Source organism: Myxine glutinosa, chromosome 5 (assembly GCF_964187855.1).
Source record: "Myxine glutinosa chromosome 5, kmMyxGlut1.1, whole genome shotgun sequence".
NCBI lineage: Eukaryota > Metazoa > Chordata > Myxini > Myxiniformes > Myxinidae > Myxine > Myxine glutinosa.
This window is the reverse complement of record NC_136265.1, coordinates 209,466,366-209,490,828: the sequence shown is the minus strand read 5'-3', so window position 1 is coordinate 209,490,828 and position 24,463 is coordinate 209,466,366. Positions and strand designations below refer to the sequence as shown.

Sequence of the window (24,463 nt, the reverse complement as noted above, 5' to 3'; positions counted from 1 at the left end):
CAAGGGGGGAGTTTTGGAGGGAAGGGGAAAGGGGGGAGATCAGGAGTGGAGGGGCAAGGGGGGGGATTAGGAGGAGAGGGGCAAAGGGGAAGTTTAGGAGGGGAAGGGCAAGGGGGGAGTTCAGGAGTGGAGGGGCAAGGGGGGAGTTTAAGAGTGGAGGGGCAAGGGGGAAGTTTCGGAGTGTAGGTGCAAGGGGGGGGGATTTGGATGGGAGGGGCAAGAGGGGAGTTTAGAAAGTGGATGATTAATGAAAGACGAACATTGATAACAAATTGGGTTTGTTGTGATTTTCAAGTTAGCAATCCGGTTCAGGATGATGGAGGAGGGATGGAATGAATGTGAATTTAGACCATGTAGTGAGGGAGACGTATAAGATATTGAATTTCTTTTTTTTTGAAGTGGAATGAGTTGGAGAGGAAATTGAGAAAAGCCTTTTAAATAGGAAGAAAAACAGCGTGTTGTAATATACCACTGAATAAAAAACAGAAGGGGAAAGGTTAAACATATTTAAAAATATTTAAACAGAACTATGAACAATCTTATATGCACAAAAATACCAACGGGGGGAGAGCCGAGAGGGACCACCACGAGTCACGTGAACAGGGCAAACGGTGGATGGCAAGGAGATAATGGGGGTGGGGCGAACAGCACACCTGGACAGAAAATACAGGATGAGACAACAGTACACGTGGAGAAAATAAAATAAATGTTTTTGTTTTTTTTTGTTTGTTTTTTTTGGGGGGGGGGGGGGGATTTAGAACGTTAGACAGTATGAACAAAGTTCATATCAAAGGCACTACTTTTTCACATTCTGTTATGTTGCAGCCTTATGCTGAAATCGTTTATATTCATTTTTTCCCTCATCAATCTCCACTCAATATCCCATAATGACAAAGATGAATAATCCTCCTGAATAATCCTCTCCAAGAAGTTCTGTCACTCAAGCTTTTGGGTCTCACTATCTGCCATGATCTTTCCTGGGAAAACCACATTTCCAAACTGGCCTCCAAAGCCAGTCGCCGACTGGGCATCCTCCGTCGTGCGAAGTCCTTCCTTGGCACACCTGAGCTCCTCACCACATACAAGGCTTTCATCCGCAGCTCAATCGAATACTGCTCTCCCCTATGGGCCGGTGCTCCTGCTTCACACCTAGCTCGTCTTCACGCTGTTGAAACCAAAGCATTCAGAATCATTGGAATCTCCCACGATGACGCTATCTCCAAGGGCCTCTCACTCACTCACCGCAGGCAGGTTGGTGGTCTTTCCGTCTTCTACCGACTCCTGTCCGGCCTTGCTCCCCCAGCTCTCTCTGGGCTCTGTCCCCCAAATATTCCTACAGGTCGCACAAGATCTGCCTGCAACCCTCTTATGGTTAAACTGCCAAAATCAAGACTCTCTGCTCACCTTCACTCTTTCATTCCTCTTTTCTCCCGCCTCTGGAACAAACTCCCTCACTCTCTTCAATCCCACTCCTCCCTCCAGGTCTTTAAAACGGCTGTTCACCACCATCTGTTATCTTCCCCCATCCAAAACCTTGATCTTTTCTACCCCCGCTAATTTCACCCCAAATCCACTTTTTTTAGGTGACTTTTGACTTCTTTCCTGGAAGTCCTTGGTGTCCTTGCGTTTTATACCTATCCTGCCTCCCCCCAGGCCCTCTCCCTCCCACACATCTCCCGATGTCCCTGCTCTCAAATGTTGTGTTTGTGTGCTTCCTCCCCTTCTCTCCCCATCTTGTCGACCGCTCCCCTTTTTATATACTTTGTTTGCTTGTTTGTTTGATAAATGTTTGCTCTTTCACGAGCCTCGACTCTGTATACAACAAAAAAAGAAGAGAAAACAGGATTTTAGAAAGTTTTGCAAATTTATTAAAAAGAAAAAACTGAAATACCACATTGACATAAGTATTCATACCCTTTGCTATGACACTTGAAATTTAGCTCAGGTGCCTCCCATTTCTCTTGATCATCTTTGAGATGTTTCCACACCTGTATTGGAGTCCACCTGTGGTAAATTCAATTGATTGGACATGATTTGGAAAGGCACACACCTGTCTATATAAGGTCTCACAGCTAACGATGCATATCAGAGCAAAAAACAAGCCATTAGGTCGAAGGAACTGCCTACAGAGCTCAGGTGCATTTGACGATTGGCTTCACAGTCGGGTATACAAGGGTTGTTGCGTTCTGTATTAGTGGAAAACAACTGCTGCACGTCTCCAAAAGTTATTGCCGCTTCCTCTGGAGATGGTCCGTCAACTCGACAATGCTGTTTGTCATGGAGTGGTGGCTTTACGAAATTACGGCATGAAAGAGCGTGCTATTGCTCGGCAGTATGGCATCACTCAAGGTCAGGTGTCAAAGATGGTTAAACGAAATGTTTAGAGGGGTGTCCCGACTCCAATACCGAGGCCAGGATGTCCCCGCCGAACCACAAGGAGGGATGATCGCCAGCTGCACCGGTTAGTCCGCAATGGCCGTACCAAGTCAGCTAATCGGCTTATGGCTGAGTGGCAGCAACTGACAAATGTGCCTGTATCCAGAAGGCTAGTCAACCAACGACTGGTTCAAGCAGGCTATCGTGCCAGGTGTCTCCTGAGAAAGCCATGCCTGACCAGACAACACCGCCAGCGCCGATTGCAGTGGGCCAGAGAGCACCGTCAATGGCAGCCAGGACACTGGAATCACGTGATCTTCAGTGACGAGTCTAGATTTCTGGTCTATCGTCAAGATGGCCGCGTCCGAGTGTGCAGACAAGTGCATGAAGCCTACAACAAAGATTGTATAGTGCCAAGAGTCCAAGCTGGAGGTGGTGGGGTGACCGTTTGGGCTGCTTTTCATGCAGGGGGCAAAACTGACCTTGTTGTTCTGAATGGAAACCTGAACCAGTTCAAGTACAGGGCCATTCTGGAAGAAACATTGCTTCCATTTGCTGGTGCAGCCTTTCGAGGAAACTTTGTCTTCCAAGATGACAATGCATGGCCTCATCGTGCTCGCATGATCCAACACTTTATTGCTGACCGTGGTGTGGAGCATATGGAGTGGCCTGCCATGTCCCCGGATATGAATCCGATAGAGAACTTGTGGGCAGAATTACCGCGTCAAATCGACCACTTGGACCAGCAGCCGACCTATGTGCGTGAATTGCAGTAGGCTATTGTCACTGCATGGCAAGCGATTCCTGTCCAAACCTTGGCAAATCTCGTGAACAGCATGCCTCAACATGTAGTACTCTCCTGAATGCTCGTGGGGGTTACACGAAGTACTGAACTGTAATTTTACTATCCGAAATCCCAGTCGTAATTTAACTTTTGTTTTTGTTAAAAAAAATTTGGGCTAATGTGCAAAATAAAGAGATACTTCTGGAAAACGTACAGAAGTTTAACACAGTACTGTCCATGAATTGAGTTCGATATCAGTTTACATCACTTTCAAGGATCAATTTATTTGTTTCGAAATGTCAAATGTGGTTTTTGTTTCTTTTAAAGGTCACATTAACAAAATCTAGAATAATTTCAACATAATTCCAATGAACTTTTGGTTCTAAGACATCTTGAAAAGTAAGTTCACCCCCACAAAAAAAATATTCCATATTAAATGCCAAGTCTGTATATTTGGTGGTGGCATGTATATATATATACAGTCACGTGAAAAAGTAAGTGAAAGTGTTTCCTTTACATGGGAAAGGTAAGTGAAAGTGTTTCCTCCCCCCTTTACATGGGGTGTACTTCCATGAAAAAGTAAGTACACCGCATGTAAAGTTTTGACCTTTTCAACATATTTCAACATTGTTTTGTGTGCATGCTGCTGCCATTGTTTGATGGGGAAATTCTGAACCCGTGTTCACCCAGCGCATGCGCTTCTTGCTGCTGGAGCAGAAATATCTGGAATTCTTGGAGGATGGAGATCTTTTGGAGGCCCTCCAGGTGCTGAGGCAGGATCTTACTCCACTGAAGTACAACCCTGAGAGAGTCCATTTGCTCAGTGGGTGGGTACTGGTGGTTAGAATTAGCACATTGGTTGCAGTTCAATGCAAGGCAGAATATCATTTTTCTCCTTGCGTGCACCAGGATTGTGTGTTCCCTTGCATCCTTGTAATGGACAAACCACAAATGCCAGTGATCTTTTCTTTCTTTCTTTTATGCAGATATTTGATGTGCAGCAACAAGGAAGAGCTGCTGGATAAAGCTGCGTGGGATGGCAAGGGCATTGCATCACGCACGAAAATACTCGACAAGCTACAAAGTATTTCCTTGTTCTTCCGCCATATCAATTGCAGCACATCGGACCATTGTGCCACTTGTAAATCAATATAAAAAAAACCTTGTTGATTTTTCTTTTAATTATTTCATTTATTTTTAGTTTTTTCTCACTCAAGGCCACAATGATGATTTTTTTTTTTTTTTTTTGGACAACACCCTGAGATTATACCAAAGTCGTAGATTATTTATTTGAATAAAGAAACGTGTTTATCCCCTCGCTACCCTCCCTATTACTTTTAAATCCCCTATAACTACTTCATCAAAAATTGCACCAATTTTAGGCAGCATTCAATGCTGTTGATGGTATGAAAATCGGTAATCTGCTGGAAAGAGCAGCAGTTAAGTCTATAATTTGAGTGCTTCAATGCTAATTTTGCACAAGAGTTAATGTGCAGTACAGGTATATATAATTGCAGCCACCAACCCCACCTCACCCCCTCTTCACCCCCTCCCTCTCCCCCCCATTTCAATTCTAAAAATAACAAAGATTACAGAATTGCATTTTTTTTATTTTAGAGTGACTGACTTCATGGTTCCCTTCATTATATTGAACGACAAAGATGAGCGAGCTATAGCAGTATCACACGTGCCACATCAGCGGCAGACAGAGAAAAGTGCTTTCCCCTGTTTGTGACGTAATCCGCAGATCACACGGAACATAGCGCCCATGCAATTGTGCATCCCATTAAGGAAATAGCAAAGTCGATGTTGCCTATAAAAAAAATATATTTGAAATTTCCGATTATTATTATAATATTATTATTATTGTTTTTGCTGGTGATGAGTAACCATTATGTTGGAGGTTGTACACCTCACGGAAGGTTGTATTGCACGGTGAAAGTGTTGATGACCTAAGCAGTTTGTCTACCAGAAGTCATAACCAAGATGTTTGGCTAGCATTGTGTCTAATGTTTGGGATGTGGGTTTGGCACTGTGCTGTTGTGTACTATGCTGCATATTGCTGTGCAGCGTACCTCCCACCTTCTGTGATGCTGCCTCCTCAACGATTGCACACACTGCTGCAACAGGCTGTGGAGATGCAGCAGCAGCGTTGCCGCTTCCACAACTCTCAGATGGAGGTCAACTTAGAAAAGGCCTCACTGTTGGTTGACCACGTTTGCAGCCGGTAATCTCACAATGCTGATGCATAACTGTAGGCATGAAATTCCTCGTGCACAAAATGTTCGAATAGTCTTTCTCTCTGAAACGCATATTCCTCTCGCAGGATTTGACCAGTGGAGCTAAAATGACAGGGAGATGATTCACCTTAATGTGCTACACCATTGACATGCATACACGGGATTGACTTTTATAAACCTTTGTTTGATAGGCAGAGTGTTCCAAAAAAAATGCAAACACACTTTGAACGATAACGAGACATAATCTAACATCATTTGTGACCTTTACAATATATATATATATATATATATATATATATATATATATATATATATATATATATATATATATATATATATATATATATATATATATATATATATATATATATATATATATATATTGTTATTGTTATTGTTATTGTTATGTCGGGTGGGGTAGCAATATCTAGAGCCAGATAGATCTGAATAGGTAACGTGCTTCGTTTGTCGCGGTAAGGAATCGGCCCTGTAATAAGCTTCATGTGTAGGCGTTTTGTCGGTTAAGAGTATACCTGTGAACATTCCAGGATGTTCGAGTGATAAGTAGGGTAGGGATTATAGAATAACGCCGCTGTGTGTCACACCTGGAAGCCAAACCTTTGTCCCGTATGGCAATGCACACCTGTAGACACGTAGTTAGGCCCTTAGCGCAACAATAAATAATTCCCTTCCCTGACATGACTTTGGAAGCCTGGTGTTGGCTTAGCGGTTAGGGTGCCAGCTTGGGATCCTAGGATCCTGGGTTAGAATCCCGGTCGATCGCTGAATTAACGCCAGGGGGGTTGACTCAGCCTGTCATCCTTCCGAGGTCGGCAAATTGAGTACCAGTTCACTGGCAATTCCCTGTGTGTCACAAGGGGTGACTAACAGGGTTGGCGGCAGGAAGGGCATCCGGCCATAAAACATTGCTTCAAAAAGGGGACCACGGTGCCTGAAAAAGGGCAACCCCTGCTCTGCAGGGAAAAACGGCGTCTAAAGGTGGTTCTTTTTTCTTGTTCCTGACATGACTTTGGAAGACGAACAGGCAAGGGGGGGGCCGGCTCGAAGCGCCGCTGCATGGACCGCGGCCAGCTGCACCTACGAGCTATGATCACGCTACACGCACGTGCTATGCCCACGCTACATGCACGAGCTATAACCACGCCCAGGAGGACTGTGATTGGCTAACGCTGAAGGCGCAAATCAACGCGGAAGGCGCGAGGAGGGTCGGCAAACGGCGTGAGGCTGCGAGGCTCTGGTTGGGTGCCGCGCCGAGGCTGACGTCACCGCCAGAGGTTATAAAAAGAGCGCGCCGAACTCTGCGTGCAGATTCCTGGCCCTGGCAGTCCCGGTGCGATCCCGAGTTAAGGAGATTCCTGGCCCTGGCAGTCCCGGTGCGATCCCGAGTTGAGTAGGTTCCTGGCCCTGGTTGAGTTCAGAGTTGGCTTGAGAGTTGGCTTGTGAGTCCGAGCCCGAGTGGAGTTCGCTTGCTTCGTGCAGCCCTGCGTTGGACCTTTGGTGCATGGACCTCGTGGGGGTCGACGAGGAGCCTGGAGTGGGCCCTGGCCCGGGCCTTTGCGGTGCTGGGGCGCTGGAGCAAGGGACCTCGTGGGTGCATCGGGGCCGAATGGAGCTGTGTTCGACGGCAGCCAAAGACAAGACGAGGGGCAGATAAGACCGCACGCCACGTACACTACATAACGAACGTGTTATTTTCGTGATTCATCCCCCTGTTTGTGTTTGAGGTCTGGTGTGCGGGATCCCGATTTAGGAGTTAGACTTACCGGCGCGTGCTTTTCCTGTCCCTGCCTTTATTTAATAAACCCTTGTATTATTTTCCCCTTCCATTCAAAAGCTTGTGTCCGTGTCGAGTTAATTTCCTTGCAGGATCGAAGCTGCAGTCGGCGCGCTCCAGGTAAGCTTTTACCGCAGCTCCCACTTTCCTTCTTCCTTCCACGCGACCATAGCAAAATCCGTATTGGCCGTCGCCTCAATTAAAGCCGTTTTCGGTCCATCCACGAGCCTCTGTTATTAACCGGAGGCTTCGCACGACAACTGGTAGTCAGTAGTGGGATTGAACCCTAAAAAAAAAATTGGTGTCAGAGTGCGGAGAATTTGAACGCAAAATTTTTTAGTCCGAGGAAACATTTTTATGTCGTCGATTGGGCATACGAAGCGCGATATCACATCTTCGGGAAATTTAAATTCGGGTTTTGAGGTAAAAGCCGCGCGGGGAAGCTACCTCTTCTCCACGGATGGAAGAGGTGGGCTATATGGGAAGAAGGGATGGAAGATGCGGGAAGTCTTGGGAGTGAGTCGGAAGTAGTGGGGGGTAGAGGTTAGTGGTGGAGCTTCCCCCGCTGCTATCAAGACGGCCCCGGCAACCGACAAGATTTTGGATCAATTGCTTCGGGCAATGAATGCTCAGAATGAGCACAGTCAGCGAACCAGTGCGGAATTGAAGGGAGAGATGAGGGGAATGAAAAATGAATTGAAGGGATTGAATAACAAAATAGAGGCTCAGTGTGAGCGGTTGGATGGAAAAATGGACTCCCGGGGGAATTAATTGAGGGAAGGAATGAAGGGAATGAGTGATAGTTTGAAGGAACAAACGAGTGAATTGGGGGAAGGACAAAAGAATGGGGCCAACGGGGCCCAGGAGAAGCCAAATGGTGGCAGAAATTGAATCGGAAAGGGGGGAAGGCAAATTGGGAATTGCACCGGGAATGGCAATTGAAATAGATGGGGAATGCATACAGGTAGATGTGGAGTGCCAAGAGGGCAATGGAGAATTAAATTGTAATAGGGAATGTTTCCCACATCATGACCTGGAGGTTTATCGGGGCCGGGTGGATGCCCCAAACACATCAACGGGGGGACGAATTGGAATCTTTGCAGCACCAGGGCGGTGGTGCAGAGCGAGAGGGGGTAACATTATTGGGGGTCCGTGCGATGGAGCCGGACTGGGTATTTATTGGGGAAGAAGGCCTGTCGGGGCCAGACCTGATTGGTGATGGGGATGATGTGCATGATGTGATACGGCGGCTGGAGACCTGGGACAGTCCCATGCGGGTAAAGGTTGACCAGGCCCAAAGGAGCTTGGGGGAAGAGGTGAGTCGGTCCGAGGAGGAGGTTGGAATGACCGACGGGACCCTCACCATACACTGCAATTTGGCAACAGAGGCTCCGAAATTGAACAACCAGTTGGGGGAGTGTGTTGGCTCCGGGCTGGATTCGGACAGAGAGGGATCGGGAGATCGAGCGTCTGACGATTTGGTCCCCGTAGGGAATTTGGACCAGCTGCAGGGAGGGGCAGAACAACCTGGAGAAGTTGTTACCTGTAGCTGTGGTTATTGGACACCTGGGGTCAAAATTGTTAAAAGGAGAAAGAAATTTATACTCAAATGGGAGGTTGATGTGGAGCAGCCTTGGTTGGAGTTGGTTCCCAGGCTGTGGAATTTGGACCAGAAGAGGTCATTGGTGATGGCCTCGGGGAAAATTTGCCCCTTTCAAAATTTTGCTATGCCAGCCAGCTGGGGGGCTGTGCTGGCGAGATTTGGATGTGGGTCCAGCCTTGGGTGTCGAGGTACGACCTGGGCCTCACGGGGGTCTGGTGGAGTGTGGTGTCCCTTGTCCGTCGGGGCGCCGGCCGGGCGTGTGGCTCGGGCCGACAGGGTCACCGGACCCTTTGGGGGTTAAGACCTCCAGGGGGTCCGAGATGGTTTCTCAAGCCTGGAATGGCATTTATTGAGGACCACTAGTGGGAGGTGTTGTGGGTCGCGCTTTGGTGGTGTCACCGCGGACGGCCAACTTGGGCCTGATGTGGTGACCATCCGGGCATGCAGCCGGACACCCTCTCCCTGAGACTTTGGGACAGCTGGCATGTGGTGACCTGCCATGCCGTGCTGGTCTATGGACGCGGGTCGAACCGCATGGACAGGAATGAGATAGCCCACCGGACGGAACGTGATGGTGCAAGAGTGACCTTCCACAGATGGTCCGTTATGATTTATGACTCTCGGTTTGGGAAGAGAGCCATGGGGTTAATGTGATCGGGAATGTGTAACGAGCCGAGCATATGGGCCATGCTCGGCTGGCATGTGTATGGCAAAGCATCTTTCTTTGGTGAGGTTAGTGAATTGTGACAAATGTTTGGCATGGGTAATCAGAGGGTTAGATGTAAATTTAAGGGTGGATTTTGAAATGTCATGCTGGATACTGACAGCAGTGTCACCATTATTAATCCAGGTGTGTTGACCAAAGTGTTGGAGGCTGTGATAAAATTGATAGGGTAGCAGGACACAGCTTCAACTGGTTGCGGGGGCGATTGCGCCAATATTTGGGACGCGGAGTCATGGGGATGTAGTTGTGTGGTCTGAGGGTCAACGTGGTGCTGTGCGTGTCCGAGGTGTGTGGGCCATGTCTTCTGGGTGGGTCTCCTAATGGAGCATGGCTGTCGACTGGACCTTGGTGTGGTCAAGCGTGGGTGGGCACTGGGGGGCTGCAGTTCTGCGGACTGGGGGATGATGTGGAGGTGCACGGGACGTGGCTGTAGGGATGCCACGCACCGCGACCCTGCCCCCCAGGGCCAAGGTTGTGCGTGCAGTCGTGTTTGTGGCAGCAGGTGCTCACCACATTGGCCAGCTGGGGCTGGTGCAGCTGTGTTCCTAGCAGGGGGGGCCGAAGGATAGATGGTGCGTCGCACCCTTATGGACAATCCTGGGCCATGTTGGCGTTTTGACTGCTCACCTTGTCCCGATGACCCTTGCACGGTAGAGGTGTGGAGCTGTCGTAGCCACATGTAGTTGTGTAGTGATAATCACCGTTGGATGCGAATCCACATGCCTGCCAGTATAGTGGGGGACAAAAGAGAAATTTGGAAGAATTTGATTGGCCCAATGAGGAATTTGGGGATTTTGAAGGGTGGATGGCACTTTTGGACCTGACCAACTGAAGTTACCTTTATATCAAGGTAGAGGGAAGGCCTTGATGTTTACTGTCCCAGGCTTCAAGACTTGCTTGCTAAATTGGGGACATGTAGTTTGGAGTTGGGGGCGGTGAGAGTGATGACATGGTCAGTGAGGGGGATGGAATGTGTGCCACTGAGTCTTGTGGGTGGCGTTTGTGTTGGTGTTGTGGTTATGTGTTTTCATGTGGTCGGGAGGTTGGAGATAATGGACGAGTGGTGATTATTTTGTTGAAAATGGAAATGTAATGATTTAAATGTGAAATGGGATTTCACATGTGGCAGGCCATGGCAACTTTTGAAACATCTTTTGTACCATCTGTGGAATTGTGTTGGAAAATGGAATGGCAGCGGGGGAGGAAATGTGTTTCGGGGATCTTGTGGGTGGGGAAGGTGAGTGTGTCCGCAGGTACAGATCAAGCTCTGAGGAGCGATGCCTGCGGCCCCCCTCTGCGGCAATTACCCCTGGCAGCCGATGGTATCTGGAAATTGGAGCTCGTCGGTGGAGGTTCTGGTTGGGCGCCGTGGGGTAAAGGAGACTCCCGGCGACCCGTGGAGCTGCGCGGAAGCAGGAGGCAACGGAGCCTGGTGTGTGGAGACCCTCACCGGCGAGGTAACGGCGGAAAGGGCTGTTGGGCTGTCACAGGGCCAAGAGGTAAAGGGGTGGGGGGGGGGGGCAATGAACTTGTAAGTCGGTTGACTTGTGTTTGGGACTGCAGACACCACAGCCTGAAGCGCCCCCACCATCTTAGTTGTGCGGTACCTCCCCGCTGCCTAGTTGAGGAATGCACACATGTATATGACATCAATGCCATGGTCCTGCCGGGGGGTGGGGGGTGGGGGGGTGTAATCAGTAAGTGCTTGAAATGATTTTTTGTGTAATGAGTTTGGACTGAGTATGCGTGGATAAGGGTTTGTGTTGCGTGAATGTGGGTGAAATCCACCGAGCCATTTCACTCACCTGTAACATCTGGACAGGGCCCGTGGAAATTTAGGGGCGCATTGGGATGGCCCTGGTGTTGGGCTAGCGGCTAGGGTGCCAGCTTAGGATCCTAGGATCCTGGGTTCGAATCCCGGTCGATCGCTGAATTAACGCCAGGGGGGTTGACTCAGCCTGTCATCCTTCCGAGGTCGGCTAATTGAGTACCAGTTCACTGGTAATTCCCTGTGTGTCGTAAAAAGGCGACAAACAGGGTTGGCGGCAGGAAGGGCATCCGGCCGTAAAACATTGCTTCAAAAAGGGGACCAAAAAAACAACAACAACTACGGTCCCCGAAAAAGGCCAACCCCCGCTTGTGGGGAAAAATGGCCTCTAAAGGTGGGTTTTTTTTGTTTTTTTTATTGGGATGGCCCCGCAGGTAAGGTTGTGTCTTGTGGCATCCACCGGTGGACACGGTCTGTAGACTGTGGTATGTACAAATATTTTATAGAGTTCTAAATTTTTGTAAGTTGTTAAGTTTTGTGGTTAAGTTAGATTTTGGCGTGTTGTTTGCTTCCTCCCTCCGCAGGAACAACGAATGAGACCATTGTAAATATTTGATTGCATGATGTTAAGGGGTATTAGCATATTAAGGAGTATAGGGAGGAAGTCCGACTCACTTCCCACAGCCCTCCTGATTTATTTCATCGGCTAAGTAGGTGTGAGACAGTAAGTGTTAAGACTGGAATGGTCGCGCCTGCAGTGAACCTTGCAGGAGCTACGGTTCCAGGGGGGAGGGCGGGGTGGGGGTTGTGTTATGTCGGGTGGGGTAGCAATATCTCGAGCCAGATTGATCTGAATAGGTAACGTGCTTCGTCTGTCGCGGTAAGGAATCTGCCCTGTAATAAGTTTCATGTGTAGGCGTTTTGTCGGTTAAGAGTATACCTATGAACATACCAGGATGTTCGAGTGATAAGTAGAGTAGGGATTAAAGAATAACGCCCCTGTGTGTCACACCTGGTAGCCAAACCTTTGTCCCGTATGGCAATGCACACCTGTAGACACGTAGTTAGGCCCTCAGCGCAACATTAAATAATTCCCTTCCCTGACATGACTTTGGAAGACGAACAGGCAAGGGGGGGGGGGGGGGCCGGCTCGGGGCACCGCCGCATGGACCACGGCCAGCTGCACCTACGAGCTATGATCATGCTACACGCACGTGCTATGCCCACGCTACACGCATGAGCTATAACCACGTCCAGGAGGACTGTGATTGGTTAACGCGGAAGGTGCGAATCAACACGGAAGGCGCGAGGAGGGTCGGCAAACGGCGGGAGGCTGCGAGGCTCTGGTTGGGTGCCGTGCCGAGGCTGAAGTCACCGCCAGAGGTTATAAAAAGAGCGCACCAAACTCTGCGTGCAGATTCCTGGCCTTGGCAGTCCCGGTGCGATCCCGTGTTGAGGAGATTCCTGGCCCTGGCAGTCCCGGTGCGATCCCGAGTTGAGTAGATTCCTGGCCTTGGCAGTCCTGGTGCGATCCCGAGTTGAGTAGATTCATGGCCCTGGCAGTCCTGGTGCGATCCCGAGTTGATTAGGTTCCTGGCCCTGGTTGAGTTCAGAGTTGGCTTGAGAGTTGGCTTGTGAGTCCGAGCCCGAGTGGAGTTCGCTTGCTTTGTGCAGCCCTGCGTTGGACCTTTGGTGCACGGACCTCGTGGGGGTCGACGAGGAGCCTGGAGTGGGCGCTGTCCCAGGCCTTCGCGGTGCTGGGGCGCTGGAGCAAGGGACCTCGTGGGTGCATCGGGGCCGAACGGAGCCGTGTTGGACGGCAGCCAAAGACAAGACGAGGGACAGATAAGACCGCACGCCACGTACACTACATAACGAACGTGTTATTTTCGTGATTCATCCCCCTGTTTGTGTTTGAGGTCTGGTGTGCAGGATCCCGATTTAGGAATTAGATTTACCGGCGCGTGCTTTTCCTGTCCCTGCATTTATTTAATAAACCCTTGTATTATTTTCCCCTTCCATTCAAAAGCCTGTGTCCGTGTCGAGTTAATTTTCTTGCAGGATCGAAGCTGCAGTCGGTGCGCTCCTGGTAAGCTTTTACTGCAGCTCCCACTTTCCTTCTTCCTTCTGCGCGACCACAGCAAAATCCGTATTGGCCGTAGCCTCAATTAAAGCCGTTTTCGGTCCATCTGCGAGCCTCTGGTATTAACCGGAGCCTTCGCACGACAATATATATATATACAGTCACGTGAAAAAGTAAGTACACCCCATGTAAAGTTTTGACTTTTTCAACATATTTCAACATACAGCTATTTGATCTTCATTTCAACAATATTGATAGATAAAGGTGATATAATATAACAAATATCATGAAACATTTACATTTTGTAGTCCATTGTATAATTTAAATAAACATAAATGCTAATTTCACATGTGGAAAAAGTAAGTACACCCCTACATTTATCACTACTTCAAATACCTACAATTAGAATCAGGTGCACCAGCTCAGGTGCAAATGCTTAGAACATCGTTGGAGAGGATCTTGGAGGAACCTGTCTCATGTAAACCTCAGACATTTAGTTTGGTTTGCTCTTTGTTGATGAAGTGTGCGGCGTCACCATGCCCAGATCAAAAGAGCTCTCTGAGGCCTTCAGAAAGAAGGTTGTAGATGCCTATGAGTCTGGGAAGGGATTTAAAAATCTCCAAGAAATTTGAAATCGATCATTCGACTGTCCGGAAGATCATCTACAAGTGGAGAAGATTCCAAACAACTGCCAACTTGTTCAGGCCAGGCCGCCCCAGCAAGTTCAGCCCGAGAGCAGACCGCAAGATGCTGAAAGAAGTCTCTAAGAACCCCAGAATGTCATCACGGGACCTACAGGTAGCTCTTGCCATGGTGTCAGCCCAAGGGACCATTAACTACTTAAAGTGCATTGAGCCTGCCCGGGGCACCCTTTCATTGACTGGATTTGCGTTGAGTAGGGCACATACTCATATAAGTTAAAATGAGCAGCTCTGCGAGATCTCTCGATTTCCGGTGTTTTTCGATGTTTTTTTTAAATCAACCTAGAAAAAGTAAACCGATTTGAAGGTTTTCAAATCCAGTGATCAAAACTTTGAGTGCCATGTATGGGCAGGTGAGGTGAGTATGACAAAAATCCTCGGAATGGCTGCTAGAGATGCATCTAAATCCTTTGAATCTGTTTGTTTTCGAAAAATATTAAAGACAGGCAGAGAAGAGTGAGTGGGGGGAGGGGTGAGGTCAAAGATTTATCTCTTTGAAGTTTGACCGACTTTTTTTTCCCCATGAACCCAGCTTTGCGTGGCTAATTGGATGGAAATTAGTTGGTGATGAGAGTTACACCTTCAAAAAGAGCATGAAAAACTAAGTCGATTAAGCCGAGAACAGTGTTTGTCTGTCCATATGTATGTGTGTATGTATGTCCTTCACAAAGGTACACAATCAGAGCCGAGGATCTGGTCACATGACAGGTGTGATGGGATTACGTCTGTGATGTAATTACAGCGTACGACGGCTGACTCCACACACCGCCATTTCAATTCCAATTTCGGTCAGGCCACACATATCGTCAAACCTGTCATATATCACAATCGCCGTGCTCTCCCTTTACGTTTTTCATTCAGTGTGAAACATCTTCATCAAGAATACCACTTCGATATCAGGATCCAAACGCAGTGCTGAAGTCACGGACCACATAAACTACTGCGACATGAATATCCTCTGTGGACTTTTGTGTGCTCTCTGTAAGCGATATCAGGAAGATTGGGCAATCACGTTCATGTATACTTGCTTGATATATGAACCAACAGCACAGACATCTCCAATCCAGTTGCTCGACGCATTCGTCTTTCAGGACATTTGTTCAGTAACATGGCAGTCTAACATCTATATAATAATAGCGTAAGGACTCGACTTTGTTATCCCTTTTACGCCGCACCCAGTGACCCGATGCCCACGGCACTAATGGATTTACGATCTACGAACCGCGCTCTTTGTTTATCACGTAACGCCATACTCGAAAAATCTGAATTAGCCGACGTTGGGGCCCAAAAGCATCCGATTAACTGCCGATACGACGCCATCTTACGACGCCATCGTATTGGCGTCTGCTGGGCGAAGGCGAAGCAAGCCGTCCGCTGATTGGACAGGCAAAGGCGAAAGCAAGCCGTCCACCGAGTGGACAATCCAGAGCATGCATTTGTGCCGGTGTCGGCGTTCGTTGTTCATATACGCACTCTTCATTCTCATCTTTCTTCCTAACTCTTACTCGGACAAGCAAATCCCCTATGCCATCCATAATGGTACACTCTATCCATACACCACATCCTCCCTTCTGTGGATGTTCCACGGGTTTCGGCTAGTGACAGTATATTTATCCATTTCAGCACCACTGGCAGTCAGTGTAAAGAACAAAACCTGATCTTCAAAACAGTGATACTGGCCTAACTAGAGCTTTTTTTTCACTTAGACCCCCCCCCCCTTCACCCCCCAGTTGGTCAGTTGTTTTGCTCCCCCACGAGCCTCGGCTTTTGTATTACTAGCCGTGCCGACCAATCACATTGAAGGATTTCATTTTAAAAAGCATGTTGCATTTCACAATCATATATTGCATATATTTCAATCTCAAGGATGTAAAATGAAGTGAAACATGAAAAAAGGGTATTCTACAACACGTTCTTGCTGCTGTTGTCATGACTGTGGCTATTTGTGTGTTCATTCTGTGTACTTTGATATATATATATTTTCTCTTGCTTTGAGAAGTATTACGATATACTAGTATAAAAGCCCATCAAAAATGACGGGTTGTAATAGTTTATTCGACTGCGCAGCCTCATTAGCATGCCAAAATCTGAAGCTTCGGCCTTGTGTCAAGTGTACTTATATCTTCTTTATTTATTGGACATCCTACGGATGTAAATCAACCCTTGTTTTACTCTGCACACGTTGCACATCATGTGCAGCGAATTTCACCTCCCTGCACATTGTATTTATTGTTGTAAAAAATGCTTCTGTTCACCTCCCTTGAGGCTGAGTTTGCAAGCCACCATCTACAATTCCAATAGAAGAAACATAATTACTCTTTTATAGAAAATATTTTTCGAGTTTGTTTTATCCTCAAAAAAATAGACCGTTGTGAACACACATTCATATTAAAAGCTTGCCCTTTAAAACCTACCCTTATGAAGGGGTGCAGACATCTACAAACATCTACAAACACACAACTGGCATTGTATTTTATATGGTTGATAATTGTGTGCTCCTTCTTTGCCATCACACTTTATCATAAAGGGTTCCTGCTGTTGTACTGTTGGAATTGCTACACTAAAGCTCAAGGTCATAATTCTTCTTCTGTTCCAGAAAGACAGTCTTTCAAAACGGGCGTTCTTATGATTAAATAGACAAAAAGCTTAGTTTCAACTAGGTTGATTATTAGCTTTCCATATGAAGTAAATTGAATGTTAGTTTCCCAACAGTACTGTATTTATGATTCTACGACAGCAGGAACCCTTTTGGATAGAGTGTGATGGATACACAGACGGACGCTTCTCCTTTTAGTAATATAACATGAATTGGCTGGGCTCAGGACCTGCCCTTAAAGGCTTTCCAGCCTCTGTTTGTAAAGAAGATGAAAGGTTTGTTGTCTGTGCTATGTGCTGAATTTGAGTGGAGGAAGTCAGCAAGCAAGGAAAGAAGGTGGCTTTGGCTGATACAGGAAAAAAGTTTGAAAAGAAAAGCAAGGTTGCAGACCATTTAGAATTACTTAGACATGGCCAGAGATTCTTTCCCTTCGATTCCCTGACTCTTTCTTTGAGATTTGAGGCTTCCATTCGTGAGGATAAAATGGTTAGAGTTATTCACCCTAATGGATTATAAACTGCTGACATTTTGTGTTTTACTCTTCTTCAGAGTAAAAGAGAATGAGAATTGGGAAGTAGTTGATTTTAGATAGCATGGGTCGTGGAGGGAGAAGCAGCAGCGTATCTAAATTTGGATGACGAGAACCAAACCGAAACCAACTCGAGAGTTCATATAACACCTTACACCATACAGTGCTTATGTATATAATTCAATTGAAATAAAATAATGATTTTAAAGGTCATATAAAAAAATTCTGAAAGTTTAGCACCGTTGATGCAGTGTCTTATACACCACCTTATTTAACATGTCCAAGTACTGCTAAACGGAAGTGTTTTGGAAGTAGCAAAAAGGCAATTTGTGTTCTACAGTGTTCAAGTATATAAATCAATTTAAGTGAAATAAAGATTTTAAAGGTCGTATTGTGGGGGATACCCCATAGAGGCATAATTCACTGGCGCGGGACAGTGGGACTATTGACGGTATGGGCGTGGCGTGCGCTCAGGTGTTGGAGCCACGCCCCTTTAAGAGGATCGGGCGGAAGTCATGGGGGTTATAAAAAGAGATGAGTTCCGGTCAGGTTTTTAGTTCTGTGGAAATAAAGGAGCCTTGAACAAGTCAAGAAGTGTTTTACCCTCTCGTTGTCCGCAACTCCTACAGTATCAAAAAAAATCCGAAAGTTTACCTTTGTAGTTGCAGCGTTTTATATACCACCTTATCTAACACTTTACATTAGTTATTCATGCCTGTTTGTCCTTTATGACATCCTCAAAAACAGTAAGTTTCCTGTTTAGAATGATTTTCAAATTAGTTTGACTGCCAGGCCTACATCGTAAAAAGTATTATTTCTATGCGCATGTGCAATCCGGAAGAATTCAGAGCCAAAGTATGGTAAATCTACAGGTTTGTTTTCCGATTCATGTTCAAAATATAACATTCAATTGAAATCAATTTGTTCTTCGATTATAAGCTCATATATATAGACAGAAGGACAGACAGACAGAAGTGAACCAATTGCTTAAGCCCGCTTTTCGCTTCGTGTCCGTGAGGTAATAATTAGAGAGATTGGGCCTTTGGAGAAGTGGAAAGACTTTTCAATTTTATTATAATTGTCTCAGAACTGTAGATTACATACCTGCATTGGAGATGGAATCCATAACCACTTTCAAAATCAACATAAACTTACAAAGCGACCCTCCTGGGCTGCCACCTCTGAGCAGTTGATTTCTGTGACATTAGTGGTCATGTTGTGGAAGTGCAAACTGCATGTGTCACCTGCACAAGTATGATTGGATCAGCCTGTTTTCTGCTCCCACCTTAGCACAGAGCTTATGAAGCTGGGATCCCAGGTTAAAATCCCATATGTTATGTCGATTTGTCCATTATCTGTTGAAGTTCTGTGTACTTTTGCATGAATTGCAAGAAGTCAGACCTAAACGAGGAAACTTTGTGCTACAGATCGTTGTTGAACCTCTTAATCCTTTTGCAGTCCTCGTCTTAACATTACAAACAAGCAAACCCAAAACTAGTGGAAAAAGTTAATGCTGCAAGGTTATCAAATGTTCCTGTTTTCGTTCTGGATATAAATTTGTGCTTTTCAAAATTAAAATGTTGCTCTAAATTTAATCGCTTCTGTTTAAAATATTTCTTTACATTTAATCACGTAATTTTCAGAACTTGCTGTGGCACGTGCACCACTCCTCAATGAAACATAATATAGGTAAACCCAAATTTGGCAATAATTTGCATAATTGTCAAACACAACTTTCTGATAGTGTGTTGACAGATGTTTGTTATTGCTTGGCATAACAGTTTTTTGGTTAAAAAAAGGTCTTGGCTCATGGAAGAACAGGAAGTTATTGTGACTGGGCGAAAATTGCATATACACAGAGAGTGGGACAACATTTGGATGTAACAAGCAAAGGAATGGATTATGAAAGAGAGCAGAGGGAAGGAAAATAAAAGAGATTGGATAGGGGAGTAAAACTAAGGAGTGAGTAAAGGAAGTGTGTGTTACCTGTAAGCGGTGTTAGTGTGTGTATTACGGTGTTCGTAAGGTGTGTTACTTGTGAAGAAAGAGCTTGGATGGGGGAAGTCAATGGTGCCAGAAAAGATCACGGAGAGAGATGGAGGCTGACATGAGATGGTAGTGCCACTGCTCTCTTGCAGCCTTGGAGGGAATAGGTGGATTGCGATGCCTCGGGAATGCAGTTCCACCAAGGAAAAGAAAGAGGAACAAAATATGAGGCATACATAGATATATGAATAGTTTATGTATAGGTATACATTATAAGGAACAAGACTCGGCCTACGACCTTGCCTTGGGGCACTTCAGTCTCCATTGGTAGAGAACATGACATGAGAGGATTCCATTGATAGCACTGGGTTTACTGCATGAAAATCAGTACGAAATCCAGGTATGAAGGAGTCTTCTTTTAATGTGCATTGTTTTTAGCTCACCTGGAACGAAGTTCAGGGGAGCTTAAGCGATGGCGCGTCAGTCCGTCCGTCCGTCAGTCCGTAAACACTTGCAACTTCTCCGAAACCGCTGAAGGGATTGTGACCAAATTTGGCACAAATTATATTTGTTGTGTTGTGACTAAAGTTTGTTCACGGCATTAAAATAGTTGGGGTCTAAGGGGGTTTACCGGGGGTCAATGTGGATCAAGATTTGACCCCCAAATATAGATATTTGCTTTTTCCTATGAAGCTACACACACTATTTCGATATGGGGTTAGGGGAGGGCTTTGGGGGTTGCCCCCCAAAATAAGTATTTTTTTGTTTGTTTAAAGTCTTATGATTATGTTAGTTTGATTCTACATGCTGCCCTGTCTTCTAGCAACCATTGATATTGGTTTAAAATACCTTTAGTTTGTGTGTTTATACTGTTTATTCTTCCAGGTGAGCACCAGGGGTATCGCCCCTATGTTTGCATTGCCACAGGCCGTGGTCTTGGCAAGAGGTTAGTTTGCCATCGGCCAGTTTAGCCTTCCATGATGAGAACTTTCTTGCGTACTAGAGTCGAGAGGATATACTAGAGGATATGGTGTACTTGAGTCAGGAGAGTGGATATAACTGCAGGACAAATGGGACAATCTTGTGTACCAGAGAGAAAGCAGGAAGGTTTTTCTGGCGAAGTTGGTGTCGGATGCAGAGGAGATTCAAGACCAATTTCGGTCCGATGAATGGCGAACAAATTCCATTTGCCGTTGCCAAAAGTTGGCAAAAGAAAAGTAAAAATAAGTGATAGTTAGAGCTGTGTGTTCTCTGACACTGTGGTTAATGGTTGTGCTGCACCTTTTGTTACCCCAGGAAAGAGCTCCCCTGCTGTACTCGGCAAATCCTCGCCGAACACTGCAATGAGGTCTGGTTTTGTCGTTTCTCCAATTCTGGTACACGCCTGGCAACTGGCTCCAAGGACTCGACCGTCATCATCTGGCATGTGGACTCGGTGAGACGGAGTTATTTTTGTCTCCTTTGCATTGGAGCTTTGCAATCATGTCCAGAGATTACCGTCTAGTCAGATATTTGTTAACATTTGCCAACTATTCTAAATTAAGAAGACGTTTAGAATTTCCTAAATTCAGAAGAATTGGTACTTAGCTTATCAGAAGGTCATTACAACAAACACAATACAACAAGAACACAACATGCATTTTAAAGGCCATTTTTCCTGCTAGAGCGGGGGTTAGCCTTGTGGTCCCCATGACAATCTTCTCCATTTTGCCCGATTTTCTGCATCTCTCCTTGTTAACCCCCTTGCCCGCATTTCTTCTTCCACCATCTTTAGCCAAGTCTTTCTCGGTCTTCCCCGTCTTCTACTTCCTTCTACATTCATTTCCATCACTCTTCTCAACCAGTCACTTTCATCCTTCCTCAACACATGACCAAACCATCTCAACCTGTTCCTCTTCACAGCATCAATCACAGGCTCTATTCCCATCATCTTTCGCAATTCATCATTTGTCTTCCTCTCTCTCAACGATACTCCGCACATCCGTCGAACCATTCGCATTTCCACCCTTTCCAACCTTCGTTGCTGCTCTACGTTCATTACCCATGTCTCGCTCCCATAAATCATAACACTTCTCACACATGCAGCATACACCTTTCCCTTCAGCTTCAACGACACTCCCCTCATCATCAGCACGCCACTCAATTCCCGAAACTTCTTCCATGCACATCTCACTCGAGCAACCGTTGCCGAGTCTGATCCACCTTCTCCATTCAGCATGTCTCCGAGGTAGCAAAATGTTTTCACACCTTCCAGCTTCACGCCGTCTCCAAGATCCAACTCAACATTTCCTCCATCTGCAGCTCCCTCTGTGCACACCTTACATTTGAATGTAGCTGCCACACTGGTTAATGACCCTCTCAGACCACTACATTTTTGATGAACCCACTCAGCGCACATTGTACACTGAATGGAGTTCACTCCGACACCCTTCCTACACACAGCACAGGGCCACTTCCCAGTTCTTTCCACCTCACCACATGCTTTACCACTTGCCATCACCTTCGTCTTTCCGATATTCACCTTCAGACCTTTTGTCTCCATACATTCCTTCCACGTGTTCATCTTTTCCTTCAGTCCATCCATACTTTCCGCAATCAACACCAGATCATCTGCATACAACAACTCCCACGGTAAACCCTCCTTTACGTTCTGAGCCAGCACCTCCATCACAGCTACAAATAGTAGTGGACTTAGTACCGACCCCTGATGCACTCCCACCTTCACCTCAAACTCACCACTGTTCCCGTCCTTCGTCCTTACAGCTGTGCGCGCTCTTTTGTACATTGCCATCACTACTCTGATCAACCATTCCTCCACTCCTAACTTCCTCAATGCCCATGTCAATACTTTGCGTGGAACCCGATCGAATGCTTTCTCCAGATCAACAAACCCAAGAAACAACTTCTTCCTCTTCTCCATGTACTTCTCCTGCAACTGCCTCACAATGAAAAGCGCGTCTGTCATTCCTCTTCCTGGCATAAATCCAAACTGCATTTCGTCGATCTTCACTTTCTTCCTTATCCTCCTCTCCAACACCCTTTCCAATACCTTCATTCCATGCTCCAATAACTTTATCGCTCGGTACGAGCCACACTCCAGAGGGTCACCTTTCCCCTTGTATAGAGGGACGAGGGTACTCAGTTCCCAAACCACTGGAATGCGGCCTTCTTTCACCACCAGATTACAGATCTCTGTCATTCTCTTCACACCCCAACTTCCTGCTGCCTTCAACATATCTCCCACAACTCCCGTCGGCCCTCCCGCTTTTCTACCCTTCATTGCTTTTATCGCTTCCTCAACTTCCTTCTCAGTTATCTTCTCTGCCGGTCCTAAAACTGGTTTACTCTCTATGTTGCCATCCCATTCATTCTCTGTATTCAACAGCATTTCCATATATCTTTTCCATCTTCCTTTAATTCCATCTGGGTCGACAACGATTTGTCCCACTTCATCCTTCAAGCAGCTCACCCCCATCACATCACACCTCTCTTTCGCTATCTGCTTTGCAATCCTGAATACTGCTTTCTGACCCTCTTCCGAATCCAAGCGTTCTCCGAACATTTTCCTACATGCCTCCTGCGCCTTTGCTACCTCTTTCTTTGCAGCCTTCCTGGCTGACTTATAACTTTCATGCTCTGCTGTTTCTGCTCCCGTACCCTTCGCCTTCTGCCACTCCTTGAACTTCTTCCTCTTCTCGTCAATCCTCTTTCCAACTTCATCATCCCACCACCATGTTTCCGAGTGCCTCGGTGGTCCTTTTGTCCATCCACATACCTCACCAACGGCTCCCAACAGACTAGCTTTCATTGACATCCAACCACTTTCAAGCTCAACCACATCATCCTCGACCCTACTCAGCCTCTCTTTTAATGCCTCCCTTACTGTCACCTCTTTCAACCTCCACACCTTCATTCTCGGTTGGTACTTCACCCGCCGAGCTCTCCTCGCACCTTTCACCCTTACGTCGCAGACAACCAAGTGGTGCTGTGAAACAGCCTCCTCCCCCGGGATCACCTTTGTGTCTCGGAGGTGCCCCCTATCTCGCCTACGCACCATCAGGTAGTCAACGGTTGTCGTCGACCCACCTGACGTGTATGTAACAAGCTTATTATCCTCTTTCTGGAACTGAGTATTACAAATCAACAAATCAGCTCCATCAGCAAACTCCAAAATCCTTTCACCTTCTCCATTTCTCACACCATATCCGTAACCCCCATGAACTCCGTCAAAACCATCCATACTCCTTCCCACATGTCCATTTAGGTCTCCTCCTACCACAACAACTTCCTCATCTTTCACGTTTTCCATCAGCTTCTCTATCGCACACCAGAACTTGTCCTTCTCTTCATCGCTCCGACCAACCTGCGGAGCATATCCCGAGATGACGTTCACCAAGAGCTTTCCAATCATCATTTTCACCATCATCAACCTATCACTCACTCTAGTCACACTCACCACACTGTCTACAAACTCCTCAGAAAACAGGACACCAACACCATTCACGCCCTCCAGGCACCCTTGCCACACAAACTTGTATTTCTGTCCCTGCCTACCCTTCACCATTCTCACACCACTTCCCTTCCATCTCATCTCTTTCACACAACATATGTCCACTCTTCTTCTGACCAATACTTCCACCACTTCTCCTGATCTCCCTGTCATTGTCCCTACATTCCACGTCCCAAACCTCAGAAACCGATCTCCACTTCGGGCTGTACCCTGCCCACATGTAGTTGTAATTGTCGTGGTTCTCTTTTTGAGGCAATGTTTTTTTATGGCCGGATGCCCTTCCTGACGCCAACCCTCTTAGTCGCCTCCTACGACACGCAGGTATGCGGCGTACCTATTCTTATCCAGGGTACACACTGGGAAACGTTTAAATCATGGAAATCCTGGGGGGGGGGGGGGGGGGCGGGATCACCGCTGCGGTTTAAACATATTTAAATAAATATTTAAACAAAACCATGAAAACAATCCGGGAAAAGTCTCTAAGTGAGAACGTGGATTTGAGAAAGCAGGAGCAGAGGTGAAAGAACAAACGAGAATATAGGGGGCGGGGCACAAGTCGAGACGAGGAGGCCGCACGAGACACCAGGCCGCACGAGGCGCGGACAAAGAAACGACTAATTACACACAAATTTTCAACAACTACAAAACCAAAACCAAATAGAAACACACAATAACACATACACAACAAAATACGCAGCGGAAATTTGACAAAGAAACGAACGGGAAAACACTCAAACTTTGATGCCGTGGAGAGATCAAAGCAAGCCC

At 46.5% G+C, this 24,463-nt stretch overlaps 1 protein-coding gene across 1 annotated transcript in view; it reads left to right on the top strand.

Annotated features, from left to right (window-relative positions):
* The window catches only part of LOC137426446 (WD repeat-containing protein 26), a gene marked incomplete in the record, with an annotated part of 64,889 nt that overhangs the window by 14,745 nt on the left and 25,681 nt on the right, over positions 1 to 24,463 (top strand). Inside the window, 4 exon segments of the mRNA XM_078779424.1 lie at positions 3,851 to 3,987; positions 4,147 to 4,244; positions 5,231 to 5,387; positions 20,482 to 20,620. Of these exon segments, the coding sequence (XP_078635550.1) occupies positions 3,851 to 3,987; positions 4,147 to 4,244; positions 5,231 to 5,387; positions 20,482 to 20,620 (531 nt within the window).